General features: G+C 42.3%; 1 protein-coding gene across 1 annotated transcript; it reads right to left on the bottom strand.

The window, feature by feature from the left end:
- Nucleotides 1-985: 985 nt before the first annotated feature.
- Nucleotides 986-9,620, bottom strand: LOC147904873 (uncharacterized). Its single transcript, XM_087388883.1, has 7 exons — nucleotides 7,348-9,620; nucleotides 6,908-7,070; nucleotides 6,741-6,817; nucleotides 6,585-6,624; nucleotides 2,149-2,212; nucleotides 1,974-2,043; nucleotides 986-1,895 (listed from the first exon to the last, which is right to left on the bottom strand). The coding sequence occupies exons 1-7, from the start codon at nucleotides 8,080-8,082 to the stop codon at nucleotides 1,515-1,517; spliced, it is 1,530 nt and encodes a 509-aa protein (XP_087245009.1). The 5' UTR covers nucleotides 8,083-9,620; the 3' UTR covers nucleotides 986-1,514.
- Between the last annotated feature and the right edge of the window lie 4,484 nt (nucleotides 9,621-14,104).

Genomic DNA, 14,104 nt, shown 5'->3' with positions numbered 1-14,104 from the left:
AAGCAGGCAACCACGCCCAAAGACATGGACCTTACTCAGCGACAATAAATAGCTCGACGGGCCACACAGACAGACCATACACGACCCACAAAGAAAGAATGCAACCGAACCACACAGTCAAAATCCCATAGGAGAGGAGATGACTATTCTTACTCCTAGGTTAAGAATTGCCATAGCCATTTTCAGTAGATATGGCAAGATTGGAGATAAGCTGTAACGGAAACTTCTGTGTAGCTTAAGTGCTTGATCAAGAACTATATCTAACATATTTAGAGAAAGTATATGGCCATTTATATTATAACCCAATAAAGTTTTAGTTACAGAGTACCTAATTTTTGTCTCATTGTCTCTGTAGATACAAGAGCATGCCCCTTCAAGAAAGGGGTCACCATGCATCACATTCTGAGATTCGATTCTTTCAAGATGCACTGCATGAAAACTGCATCCAATTCTGTGTCTAAGCTTCCTATAAATGACATCCATCTGAATCACACATGCATCCCAGGCAGACTTTTTTTTGTTAGATTCTGTATATTAATAGCGACATTATCTGATTTCATGAATTGTCTTTGGTGGCTTTCTAAAATGAAAGTAGAGCATGGTGTAACATCTGGGAAGACCTAACCAAACAGATGGGACATTCTAAAATAGTGGAGGCTCTGTCTAATTTAAAATAGTGGAGACTCTGGCTCAAATAACCCACGATATACGGCCAAACCGTACAACATAAGCGCTCTTTCACGAGATGCCAAAAGGCCTTTCTGCATCACGCACAAACCAACCTCGACAAAATACTGAGAATTGAGCATTGTTTTTTTTTTTTGCAAAAAAGAATTGAGCATTGTTAAGTCATACCTATTGTAACTCTCCCCTGTATTATGATTTAAGGTTATGTACAGCTTTATAGGGGGGGAAATTTCTTGGATGGGGGAAAATCCAAATTAAGAAGGTTGCATTGCAAACCAGGAGCCATATTTCCAATCTGTGAGTCGTGAACAGAACGTGAAAGGATTTTCTCAGTACAAAAGAAGCTCTGCCTGATAAATGGAAAAATATCCGAGGCGCAAATATGCTAACTTTAAGCAGATTGCCTCTATCAAATCATAGTGGCTTCTTAAAGTTTAATTTCTTTTCCAAGAGAACTTGCTTTTGTGAATGACGCTTCAAAATTCTGAAGCTTGATGGACATGACCATGCCACGACCAACTTCCTTAGATGCCTTCTGTTGTTGTACCAAGGTATCTCATTCATGCGCTTGACCAGAATGGTGAAGATAGCAGTGAGTGAAGACGGATCAGTTTTGGCTATGTTACACAATAAGTGGTCCTACACAAGCTACTGTGTGGGACTCTGAAAAAAGTTAAACACAGGAAGCTCCCAATTTATAATGCTGTATTATTAAATTTCTTTAACAGATAAGGAATTGCAGATTTGCCCACTTTCTGTCAGGTCTTCTAATTTCTTTATTAAAGACCTCTGATCCCTACTGTGAACTCCAGCAGCTAGGACCAATCTCATGGGTAGCTCTTGATCGTGCAATCCCAAGTATTAGCTTGACTATCGATCCCTGATTTGAAAGTATTCTGTGACTCCTCTGACCCAGTATCTAGCCTTAACCTTTTTGAAGATAAAGGCTCTGCTGTGGCAAGTCCTGGCCCACTGTGGAAGTTGTGCTGTCTTTCTTCTTGTACTTGAACAGAATTACTCTTGATCTCATGCAACGCGCTGGGAGCTGGCACACTGACATCCAATGTGTCCCCATGGAACCCAGGAATTTCGCTAGGTGGACTGGTAGGCGGATCTTTGAGAACTGGTCCTGCCTTCTGCTGCTCTTCAAACATCTTTTGAAGATTTTTGCCCTGCTCTTCAATGCGCAGCTGCAGGTTTCGTTGTATCTGTGGACAGAATGTGTTAGCTGCTTCAGAATCCCTGATCATAACCTTAACTCTGGGTTTATGCTGCAAGCAATTTACCTCAAGCTGCTCATGAAGCTGCTTCTGCATTTCCATCTGAAGTCGCAAAGCTTCTGTCATTTGCAATGCCCTGCAAGAATGTCCATCTTGAATTTAACAGGCGAGTGATGTTGGCAATATATAATTTTAAAAATTTCAAGAACTTAATTTTTTTATCAAGAGTTCAAGAACTTACGTTGTTGTGTCCAAGCTAGGGATGGTCTCCATACAACCTGAACTCCTCCTCTTCTCTGTTTCATCTGTGGTGAAACCAATTAAACTCAGATACACAAATATTTATAATGGCCAAGAAATAAAAATCAATGTTCATGAATTCAAAGCAAACATGTTGACGGAACAATTTGATGATGAGTAGTTAACACCATAACTCTTTATCATCTCAACATTCAAATCAACACCCTGGCAAAATCTAATTCAAATAGACCTCTAGCATGACCATGACCGGTACAAAAACTCTGTGAACATCTTTATGCGAGGTAGCAAAACCTCTCTACCCTGTTTGGGGTATATATAAGTAGCTCAAACAAAAGATGAAGCCAAATCCCCCATCTATTAGTAGGAGGAAATGGGAGGAGAGAAGAGAAGAAAAAGAGACAAGGTGAAAAAGGAGGACAGGAGGTGTGTGAAAAAGGGGAGAGGACAGATGAAATGTGTGCATGTCTCTGTGGGTGGGTGGGTGGGTGAGCGGGTGTTTTGGGGGTATTTGTTGAGGGGAATGGATGGGAGAGGGGCAATTAGTATAAGGGGGTGAAGAGCCCGTTATTTAAGGAGAAGGGAGGTGGATTAATTGGGAAAGAACTGCCCCCTGACATAATGGACCCCCATCACTCCAACACTTTCTACTTTGACTCCCAAAAACAAGCATTAATTCTAGGGCCCCTAACAGGCCCTAACAGAGTAAAAAATGAAACTGAGATGGAAAGACTTGGTAACCTTTACTCAAAGTGGTCGAGACAGACTTGAGGGTTGCTCAAACGGATGACCATGAAGATTGTGGGCCATGGCACAAATACTTTGTTTACTGTATTTATATTCGTGACTGATCAATGCACATAGGGTTTGGAGACATGTTTAAGTCATGGTGATCAGACCATATTCCTTACCCTCAAGATGGTTCTGATTTCTGCAACATGACGTGCAGCATCTGCAAATAGCACTCTGGTCTCATCAGTTCAAAGGAGCATGCACATGAACAAATTGAGCCATTAGAGGTCCGCTTGCTCGTAAGATTTCAAGTCCCACAGGCATTTCCAGGCCTTTGTGGAGCATCCAGAACTTGGATCATTCCCTTCATGTGAGCTCTCCAACAATAGCAACACTATACTTTCTTATGTCAGAAGGCATGTCAGTTGTCTTCATGGGTCACTACTGCAAGTTGAGGCAATTTAGAACCTATGGTGAGTATGGCCTCCAAATTACTTTCAACTGAGAGTTATCTAATCTAGGGTTAACGAATAAGTATAGCACTTTGGTCAAACCACCGTGCACTTGTATAGAACCCATGTGCAAATATTGGGGTGATTCAAAGTGCTCTAGCTTAGGTTTTTATTCCCCCCAGAGAAAAGAACTTTCTGCTAATGCTTGAGAAAAAACCAACCATACAAATCAGCTATCTGTGAGGCATTGCTCGTCAAAGAAAACAATGAAAGAAAACTAGCTGTCGACCAGCCTGTTTTCACAGAGCCTAGCTCACTGCCTAGGGAGTCTCCGAAACAGGAGCCAACGAGTAGGTTGGGGGGTTTATAGAGAAAGATTGTCGCTCTTGATGCTTTGAGGTTAACATCTTCTCAGGATGTTGCAATGTGAACACCTAGAATCATGTGAATGTCATAGGATAGGTAAGCAGGCCGTGGGGATGGTGATGTGGGAGTTTTTTTAATTTTGTTTTTATCAGAGACCGCTATTCTTTCCCGAGGGGATTTGAACACAGGCATATGCTGACAGGCAGCTGAGAGACTGCTATCCTTCACCGAGGGGACTCTCATGATGGAGCATACTTTTCCAAGAGCAGATTCACTCACAAGAAGAACAGGAAAAACTTCCAAGGACAGCAACACCAAGGACACCTTGTATTCCTGCAACAATGCTTCTTGTAACAGGTTGCTGGCTCATGGTACTGTGTCATTATTCACGTATATACCTAGATGAATCCAGGAACATTCCCAAACTCATCCTCTAAAAACACAACATAGTGCAGTTTCAATCTCATGATAGTCACTCACAAGGTTGAAAACCATAAACTCCATCATGCATTGCAGGGACTAGCTACTATGACATCCCACTGACATCATCAGCGCCCAATAGTGGGTGTAGACCATAGTATAAAAATATGCTCTCACACATACAAATCCACACACCCACACATACTTGAGCATCCATTTATACAAAGTCTTCATATTGAGTTTCTGTTGGCACTCCGGAGGTGAAGGGCAGACTCAGCCATGATGAAGGCTAGCACTAAAGGAGAAGGCTAATCAAAAGGTAGTCCAAGATCTCTTCATTCAAGCTACAACTGCTTGTGAAGTCTAAATGTTTTCATTTTAGTCTCTCTCCGACGAGCATCTAAATCTAAATCTAGCTGATAGGGCAACGCACCATTTAAGATAAAAAGAATTATCACAATACCAGCAGGCCGCAACTTGGACGAAAACTTCACAAGGTGAAATTTGCATGTCCGCTAATATGGCAGAAGCATATACCTAGATGAATCCAGGAATCCAGGAACATTCCCAAACTCATCCTCTAAAAACACAACATAGTGCAGTTTCAATCTCATGATAGTCACTCACAAGGTTGAAAACCATGAACTCCATCATGCATAGCAAAAGCATAGTCACTCTCATTATTCATGTAGACCAAAAACAAATGTTTGCCTCTGCGTAACCCCCCTTGAGCAGGATGGCTGAAATCGAGGGTCTAGGAATCACACCTTTGAAGCAATGGGACAGCCCTTTTCAAGCTAAAATTCCTTGTACTTCAACCTGGTATCAGGTCCAACCTACAATTGTGCTTCAACACGGTATCAAAGCATGTCCAGCCTAACAACCTAGAATTTACCTGCATGCATGCAATACATGGCATCTTTGTGATTGCTGTAAGGAGGTCATGGCCCTCATTATATGTATGGTTGAAGATATCAAGTGTATCTTAAAACAAAGATTGGCAAAGGCAGTGATTCCATCGGAGGACTGGCCCAAAACTCTTTGAGCTGGTGAGTTGAACCACATTCCATGGTGTTTCTCTAGTGCCAAGGGGCACATGGGCCACAGGTAGTGCACAGGGAAGGGGTCCACCTTGATCACATGTGACATTGAAAGATTGGCCCATCTTTTTTTTTTTGTGAGAATTGAAAGATTGGTCCATCACATTGATAAGGGCTGGATGCCAAGCACCTCTCCAACCTCTTGGACCCTTGGGTGGAGAGCTGATTGGGTAACTACACACAGCATACTTTCAGTGATCCAACCAAAACTACATCAAATGGATGACGAGTCAGCATTCCTTATGGTGTAACGAAGAGGGAAGCCTGCATGCTACACAGTTGTAAGGATTTGAACAAGAATGGAAAGAGCATCTTGCATGCAAACTCAAAAGGGCCCTTTATGGTCTCAACCAGGCACCAAGGGCAAGGCATTCACCGGTCAACAGTGTTTAAAAGCAACAGTTCTTCTTAACAAGGTGCAGATGAAAATCTATGTTTGCTGATACATGAAAATAGCAACATTACGATAGTAATGAAACGGTAGTAATCCAATGTAACGGTAGCAACATTATAATAGTAAATGAAACCAACGATGAGCTGATGCACTAGCGCATGTGTCCAAATGTTGCATTTGCAACAATTAAATTGGCAATCAGTTTACAAAGGATTGACACAAAATTGACAACCAAACCGCCAGGAGAATTCTAGGGACAGTTCTGTTTGGGTTGGAATAATCCAAGAATGGATATAGCTATTGTTGCAAGGCGATTCTGAATCCTGATGCACATTGGCTGGTAAACATCCATGACAGAAGATGAACAACAAGATTTGTTGCTCATGTGCACAGCAGTTATTATTGCTTCAGAAAGAAGCAGGCAGTTGTTATTTTGTATTGTATGGAATCTTCACTGCACAGCAGTTCTTTGGTGCAGGATGAAGCAGCTGTATATTGCTGCCTTCTATGGAACCTCCATATAGGGTGCGGATGTTAGGATTTTGACTGGTAATAAGAACCATTGGGAGATGTGTGTTTACCAACATAACGTCTCACAATCCTGTTCTGTGACAAGCAGAGCTATATCAATAGATGTGCACAAATGGTCCTGTTCCCCACAGGTTCAACATTATACCTATCCCTTGACAAGGTGTCTACACAGAGCCAAGATGCAATAAATTCAATAGATGTGCACAAATGGTCCTGTTCCCCACAGGTTCAACATTATAACCTACCCCTTGACAAGGTGTCTACACAGAGCCAAGATGCAATAAATTCTGAATGCTGCGCAGAGGGACAAGAAGCAAGTAATATACAAAGAAGGACGAATGGCTGGTATTATAAACCAAATAGATTATCTGTAGCCCAGATGCAGAACACATCAGCTCTAACAATAATAAGCTCTGTTGTTCACCTTTATGTTGGCCTGGAATGTCTTTTGTGATCCGATATTTCTGCACAAATCACATCAGCGCAAAGTTTTAGAACTCCAAAGTAAGACATTTGAAATAGGTAAAAATTTCATCAAGCTTCTCTCTGCATGGTGGAAAGGAGGGTCGAGAATTTCAACCTGCAAATGACTCTTCACATGAGACAATTGAAGCCAAGGCACATCCATCACCTTCAGGACACATTTTGGGGTTGCCTCTATATTGAAAATGATCAAATCATTGAACAACATTAATGTGTGACCAAAACTAAAAGAGACTTAGATTCGAATCTAGAATCTATACTCACTTTCTGCCCCACCCAGCTCATTAACAGCCTCCACAAAGCGCTTATGGAGTTCTGGAGTCCACCTTAGGCGCTGCTTGTGATTGCCACTGGTTAAAATTGATGGATCACCAGCTCCAGATCCACTAGCAGAACCGTGTGTCACCTGACTCAACGCATTCTCATTCTGCCAAAAATGAACAACTTTGAGGTGTGCTATGAGAAGTGTCAACTTATGCTGCAGATGTGCTATGAGAAGTATTAATTTTCAGTGTGCTATGAGAGGTCACAATTTTTAGGTGTGCTAAGAAAAGTGTCAGCTTGAGGTGTGCTAAGAGAAGGGTCCATTTGAAGTTTTGCTATGACAAGTGTCAACTTGTGCTGCAGTGTAGCAAATTTTGCTGAAATTATATAAAAATATTGAAATCTTCCTTCTGGCTACCCAAACAGGAAAAAGAACTTACTGAACGGTTTGGATCCTCGGTGTTGCTAGACATAAACACCTCTGTCCAAGAAGCAATCGGATCATCCTCGGGCACCCATTCCCCAAAGGTAGACCATTCCAGACTTGAATGTGAGCGGTCACTGTCAGCAAGAGGTCGACCAAAGCCACTCCTATCTGGATGGGCAGAGCCATCAGCCAAGTCGAGAAACTCTTGAAGGTCAAGAGGTTGCTGTGGGTGATGATGGGGGTGGGACTGGGGGTGGGGCTGTGGGTGGGGCTGTGGTTGCGGCAGTTGTTGCTGCTGCTGCTGGAGTTGTTGGTATTGTTGAGGATGTTGCAAGTGATGCTGTTGGGGTGGTTGTTGATGGTGGTATTGTAGGTGCTGAAGCTGGTGATGTTGCTGGTGCTGTTGTCGTTGCTGTTGCTGCAGCAAAAGGTGCTGCTGTGACCGGGAGAACGGTGGTGCTGTTGTGAGGGGACGCTTTGGAAGGTGAGGGAAGGAAGGGAGGGGGTCAGGTCCATGGGGCAGAGAGGACAAGGGGAGGATGTTGGGGAGGAAGGAGGGGTAAGGGAGGGAGAAGGGGGATTGGGGTAGGGGGAGTGTATGGTGGTGCTGCTGCGGCAGAGAGAGAGGAGGGGCTTGGCATGAGAAAGAGGGCTGCTGGGTATGGCTATGAGTATGGGGAAGGGTATTTGCTGCTCCTGGAGAATGCTCCTCGCTGCTAGCCCAACGTTCAGGTTTGGCCCTGCTCATTTTCTCCTCTCTCTCTCTCTCTCTCTCTCGCTCTCTCTCACACACAGATACACAATCACAGCTTGCTGTTGCTTGCCCTTTTCTCCAGCTATGGCTTACCTTGCAGAACCTATTCTCTTCGAGCTATGGCTTTCCCTGCACAACCAATTCTCTTCGAGCTATGGCTTCCCCTGCAGAACCTGTTCGTCATTCATTTCTTCACTCAACAACTCCTTCCTCCTCCTCCTCCAGCTGCTCATGAACCGTCCCGATTCTCCTTGCTCTCGCAGCGTCTCATCCCCCATATTACTCCCTCGCATGCAATCTTGCACACCCAACGCTATCACAGCGCTTCCATCGCTCCTCCTGCTGCTCGCCCTCCTGGCTGTCCTCTCCCTTTTACCACCTTTCACCAATTGCCATCGTCCTCAACCGCCTGTCACAAAAAATTCGAATCCAGCGGGCCTGTCTCCCCGGAGCTCCCGTTCCCTCGGGCCCTTCCCTTCCTCCTGTAAATCAAGGGCGTCCCTTCCAGCTGAAAATCAATGGCGCTCCCAATTCAGAGCCACTCCCCGCCGCTTTATTCTCCAAATCTCCGGCCGCCCCGATCGCACTCGCCCAGTAAAAGCCTTCCAGAAGAACGTGTCATAATCACGCAATTGCGTAGATTCTACGGAGGGTGGGCGAGGAGAAGGAGAGATTCTTTGAAATTGAGGATGGGAATGGTGTTGAGGCCACACTGAGAGGACGAAAACGAGCAAAGATTCGATGAGAGGACTGTGTGAGACACTACAACGGATATGGATAGGAGAATGATTCGCATGTGTTCCGCATACTGGCCAGCTTTAATCGTTCGGAAGCTCTGCAGCTATGGAGGGCAACAAGCGTGCTCTTCGCGCAAGATGGCTCGCCCAGAATTCTGAGAGCTACAGGTATCTAGCTCTCTTTCGCTTCCTCCGCCTAATCCAAAGCTCGTCGACGATGCATAAATTCTTGTAGGGCCTCTCTATAAATGGGCGGATTACCCCAGGGCTTCCAAGCGCGCCTCTCCGGTTCCCGAAGGGACGAGGAGCGAGCGTGACGACGACTACAGCCTTGGCAAACCAGGATAAAGCCGGCTTCAGGTCCCCCATTTCCGCTCTTCCCAATCTTTTCACCCCGTTCAATCCGTCTTACTACCTTCACTCGTCTCGATTTCGCTTTCAACCCATCATCCTCTCGCCATCCCTGCATCCTAAATCCCCGCAATCGCTGTTCAAGCTTCCCTCCCTCCCCTTCTTCCACCCACAAAACTCTTTTGTTGCCTTTGTCGTCGCTCCTCCGGCTGGCGACGTGCGCTGTGCGCGCTTCCTAGATATGGCAAGCTGCTGCCGGTTCGCGCGATTTTCGTTGAGGGTTTCGCGGGATCCTTATCCACGTCCGAAAACGGCACCAACGCCCAATCATAATCAATCAGATTCGTCCCGTCCGCAAGTGCCGCCTCGTCTTCCTCTCTCCGAAATTCGCACACCATATCGATTTCACACAGACTCAGACTCTGAGAGGACCACCTTTCTCGTTGAATTCTTCGATAGCACTGTAGAGATGACCCAGCAACGTTGGAACTTTGTGCACGTGAGTTTTTGGCATGCATGATGCCGCCATAGCGTCTTTTTTGGTTTCTCCTATTACGGGAAGCCTTATTAATTAAATAAATAAATGCTTGTGATTGAAGGATAACCTCAAGAGTGGATTTAAGGGTTACCAGGGTGAGTTTGGTTGAGGTTATCACATCTCCTTTGGCACACCTAGTTAAATTTTCAACTTGTCATCTTACACTAACACCCTGTTCACCCGAGAGTGGTAGTTTGCAAACCACCCTGTCCTTGTCGGCAACTCGTCGTTGCTTCTTGAGCCTAGCCATCATCACCATCCTCCAATCAACTCTCCACTTGCATGAGTGCTCTCGCGCGTGTGTTCTAAGAGCGTGTTCACGCGAGAGAAACGGTTTGCAACCAGGTTTTTCTACTAGGCTCTACTCGAGACGAGGGGCTCAAGTAGCAATCAGGTTTTCCCTCTACAACCTAATTTGAAATTTGACATTCAACTTGGTTTCCCCTTCGCGTGAACAAGCTCTAAGCCCTAATGACATGGTGGAAAAAGGGTTTTATAGGAAAAACTAATTCTCCATGTTAAATATCATAATGTGGAAGGTGTGAATTTTATGTCATTTTCAACCCTCAAATTCAAAAATGGGTAACAAAGGTGGGGCACCACATGCCACCTTAGCATTGAACTTACAAAACTACCACAATGTCATAAGGCCTTAAGTATCATCCTCTCCCTCCTGCCTTGCTTAATACCTTCTCAAGATATTTCTAAGCTTATGTCTTCTGAAGCTCCAATATTATATTATATCTTCTTCCTCCTTCAGTAGCACACCATGCATTACGTGATTAGGACTATACTACCAACAAACAAACCTTGCTCCTAATATCATTCCCCATAGCTCGCTCGCCTGCCCGCTTCCTACTCTCGATGCAGGGGAGTTGACACATCATACGTGCTCACAATAGGGATAACTTCTTAAGGAGTGATTAGCAACACATCACCTGACACTCCAACACACATCTTGGTTTGAGTCATATTCCCTTTTAAAGAGTTGCATGCATATGCTTTGTCTTCATCTATAACCTATTTCTGACGATGTTCCTCATCCAAGTGTGTTGCAATCATCTTGTCCATCATTATATCAGCATTTACATGCAAGATTTTTACTATTTTATTGTACACTGGAGAGAAAAACTACTTTATTGTCATCATCATCGACTCGAACTCCTAGGTCAGCTAGTTGACACAATAAGGCATTCGTGCGATTCAAGTGTTCTCTCTAAAAAATTATTGGTTAAGGAGAACATTGGAGTTTTTTAAACATGCACCAAAAAGAGTTCTCTCTCTCTCTCTCTCTCTCTCTCTCTCTCTCTCTCTCTCTCTCTCTCCACATCCACGTGCGTGCGTGCGTGTGTGTGTGTGTGTGTGTGTTGGCCTATTAGTATAAGCATTGGTTTCTCGTTCTCAAGTTTGGGTCATTGGTATTTTTCCTTGACTCCAAGAGCCATGTAAAACATGGTAGCTCCATAAGAATCCATAAGCGATTTGGTTGGGGACTAGTGCAAGCCCAAAAATATGCTCACATAGTTGGCTTGCCCTCACTTAAGGGTTGTATAGTCCTTTATGTGGGTGCAAATACAACGAGGACTCGTTCAAGAGGGTGAAGGTAACTTAAACTAGAAAAAATGTTTTTAAATGAACTCTCCTAGAAGACAGAGTTCCAAATATGAAAAGATGCTAGGAATATTGCATAGAATGTAAAATTAAAGATTAAGAGAGCATCAAAGGGAAGTTATTGGTACGAACTGATGGGATTAACTGAACACTCTCAAAAACTAAAGTCTACTTATTGGCCATAGAGATGGAGGAGTGAGGAATATAGATTAGAGGTTTGAAAAGTTAAAAGGGTGTCAACAGAGATGGAAGCATGGGGGTAAAGATTATGGCTCCCACATGTGGGACATGCAATCAATTAATGGAGCAAAATAACTTTATCACGCTCTTATTCCATGTCAAAAAGTTGTCTTAAAGTGCATTTACCCAAGCAACTACTTCACACTTTTTTCCATGTCCCACCGTATAGCAAGGCTAAAACACTTGTTTAGGTCTTTACCATATCAGGGTCATTCACGATTTTGATGAACAACTCATAAGTAAACAAGGTTACAACTCATTTATAGTGACAGATTCACCTTGTAAAGATGGTATAGAAATTGCTCTTCACTTTGTGGATGCACAAGCACTATGTGTGTGCGCGCATGTGTACATCCACACACATATGCACACTTACAAAATATTGTAGCTTCAATCGCTTGTTAGGGTGTAATTTTAAGAAAAGGAATCTGCAAAGGACATACCTCCCTCAAATATGTATGCTCTTAAGTTTCATAGGAAATCATTCATTAATCATAAAATGTGGTGTCTAAATACTTTAGCTTGTGATTTTTTTGTTATAAGTACATTCTAGTGTCTAGTGGTAGTTCATACGGTCTCGACAATTACAAGGCACAGTGAAACATGCTTTTTGGCATATTCTACTCGTGTCTTTTGATGTATTGTGTTAATGTGGCTTGTTTACAATGATCATTTACAAATCTCCTTATGCTTCCCTCTTCTTCCTAAACATTAATTCAGTTTTCCCTTACATGGTTCATTTCTTATCCCAAGAAAAGTGTGTAATTTATATAAGTAAATCTCGTAATATGCAAAGCTTTAGATGTTTGTTGGGCTTTTTATTCATTTGTAAATACCTTAGGTTGAGACTTTTGTTTATAATACATCTAAGCTATATAAATTCCATTCTTTTAATGTATTCTCTTTATTCATGTAGCAATGGCAAATATTCCCTTCTAAAATGGCACATGTGATGAGATCCACAAAATATTTACAAGTCATGGCCAATGATGATGAGATCCACAAAATATTTACAAGTCAATATAGTTTTCTATTGCAAAAGGTAATCCTTGGCCAAAGCATATCTTTACCATTTTAGAAGAGCATCAAAGGGTAAACCTTGATCAATCATAGTTTATTCTTTATCCATATGCTAAATGTGAGAGCATATTTTACAAATTTAGAACTAAGCCTATGTCTGCTCAAGATATTTCACATAGTAAGCATACGTATCCTCAAGATATTCAAATGATTAGTTAGGGAGGAGGCTCAAGGGATTTTAAAGGTAAAGGCTTCAAATTTTGAAGTATTTAAAGAATAAGGACATTAGGCATGTCTATTAATGTACATTGTGGTTTACACCATGAGGATGTACATCTCAAATGAACACACACAAGCACATGTGCATACAAACACACATTTGGGTTCAATTTCAAACAAAAACAAGTGATTGATTCTGTTCACTATGAAAACTTGACACATAGCACTAGTTGGATCATTAAGATTAATTCTATCACTATCAAAAATCGGCATATGGCACTATTTGGGATACACGTGTTTGAATGAGAAAAAAAGTTAAACCGTATATGACCTTAGATTTGGGCATAGATTACATGGTTTGTGATTTGAGATGATATGATTTGACATGGCATGAGCACCATTGTCAAATTAGACTATGACATTACTTCCAATTATATAATCATAAGGAAGTGTTATAAGCATGTACCAAAACCTTCCAAAAGTAAAACTATCATTTAGTTGTCTCTAGTTGAGGGAAAGGAACACATGATAGAGGGTGAAAAGAAGTTGGAAAATTTGATTGAGATAAAAGACTGGGGAGAGCGGCATGCGATTATGAGTGCATGTAAAAGGAGGGCCTCCTTTCATGGTGACAAAATGTAGCAATCTCTCTATCCTATGAAGCATCCTTGTCTCTTTTCATCTTCTAGCTCTTTCCCCCCTTAATATTTTACTTATGGATTGATGGCTCATTTGCTTTGTCTTGATCTACTCATTGCTACTAATATTGATCTACTTATTGCCACCCTCATATCAATATCTCTATTTGGCTTGGTATACTCATTGCTACACTCATAGGAATCTTTCCTAGGATGCTCTTATTTACTTCACTAGACTTTTACCTTTGTTGTATGTCCTAATGACATGCTATTTATTAAATTCACAAGTGCTAAAGTTGAGAAAAGTTATGAAGTATGATTTTAAGGGGATAGCTTTGACCATAAGCATCATAAAAATGTAACATTGGCATAAGTCCTTTGGCTATGGTGCATTATGGAGCACTTTCTTGCATTGTCTCTACATGTGTTGATTTTAGAGGTGTAACAATTAAACCTCGAAAGTTATAGGGTCTTAATACACTGGTCTTAATACACTAGAATCTCTACATGCACAGCCAAGGCATTTTGATCCATTGTTCCACCTTCTTCATTGTGCCAATTTCCATGTAATTGTTTCCTTGGATTCTTCTTTCATCTTGTGATTAAATAAAATCTCTCTTTTTGTTCTCTTGTATTTGTTTTTTAGATACACTTTGCTGATA

This window comes from Dipteris shenzhenensis, chromosome 2 (assembly GCF_047967505.1).
Source record: "Dipteris shenzhenensis isolate YYH24624 ecotype China chromosome 2, Dip_SZ_1.0, whole genome shotgun sequence".
NCBI lineage: Eukaryota > Viridiplantae > Streptophyta > Polypodiopsida > Gleicheniales > Dipteridaceae > Dipteris > Dipteris shenzhenensis.
The sequence above is the reverse complement of the archived record's forward strand: the minus strand, read 5'-3'. Positions and strand labels throughout refer to the sequence as shown.

Bases quoted from the DNA above. Each gene is read 5' to 3' on its own strand.
- LOC147904873 (XM_087388883.1), bottom strand. From the start codon at position 8,082: ATGAGCAGGGCCAAACCTGAACGTTGGGCTAGCAGCGAGGAGCATTCT. The intron at 6,625-6,740 runs GTTGAAATTCTC...TGATTTGTGCAG, and splicing joins ATGTGAAGAGTCATTTGCAG to AAATATCGGATCACAAAAGA. The intron at 1,896-1,973 runs GTAAATTGCTTG...TTCTGTCCACAG, and splicing joins AGCTTCATGAGCAGCTTGAG to ATACAACGAAACCTGCAGCT.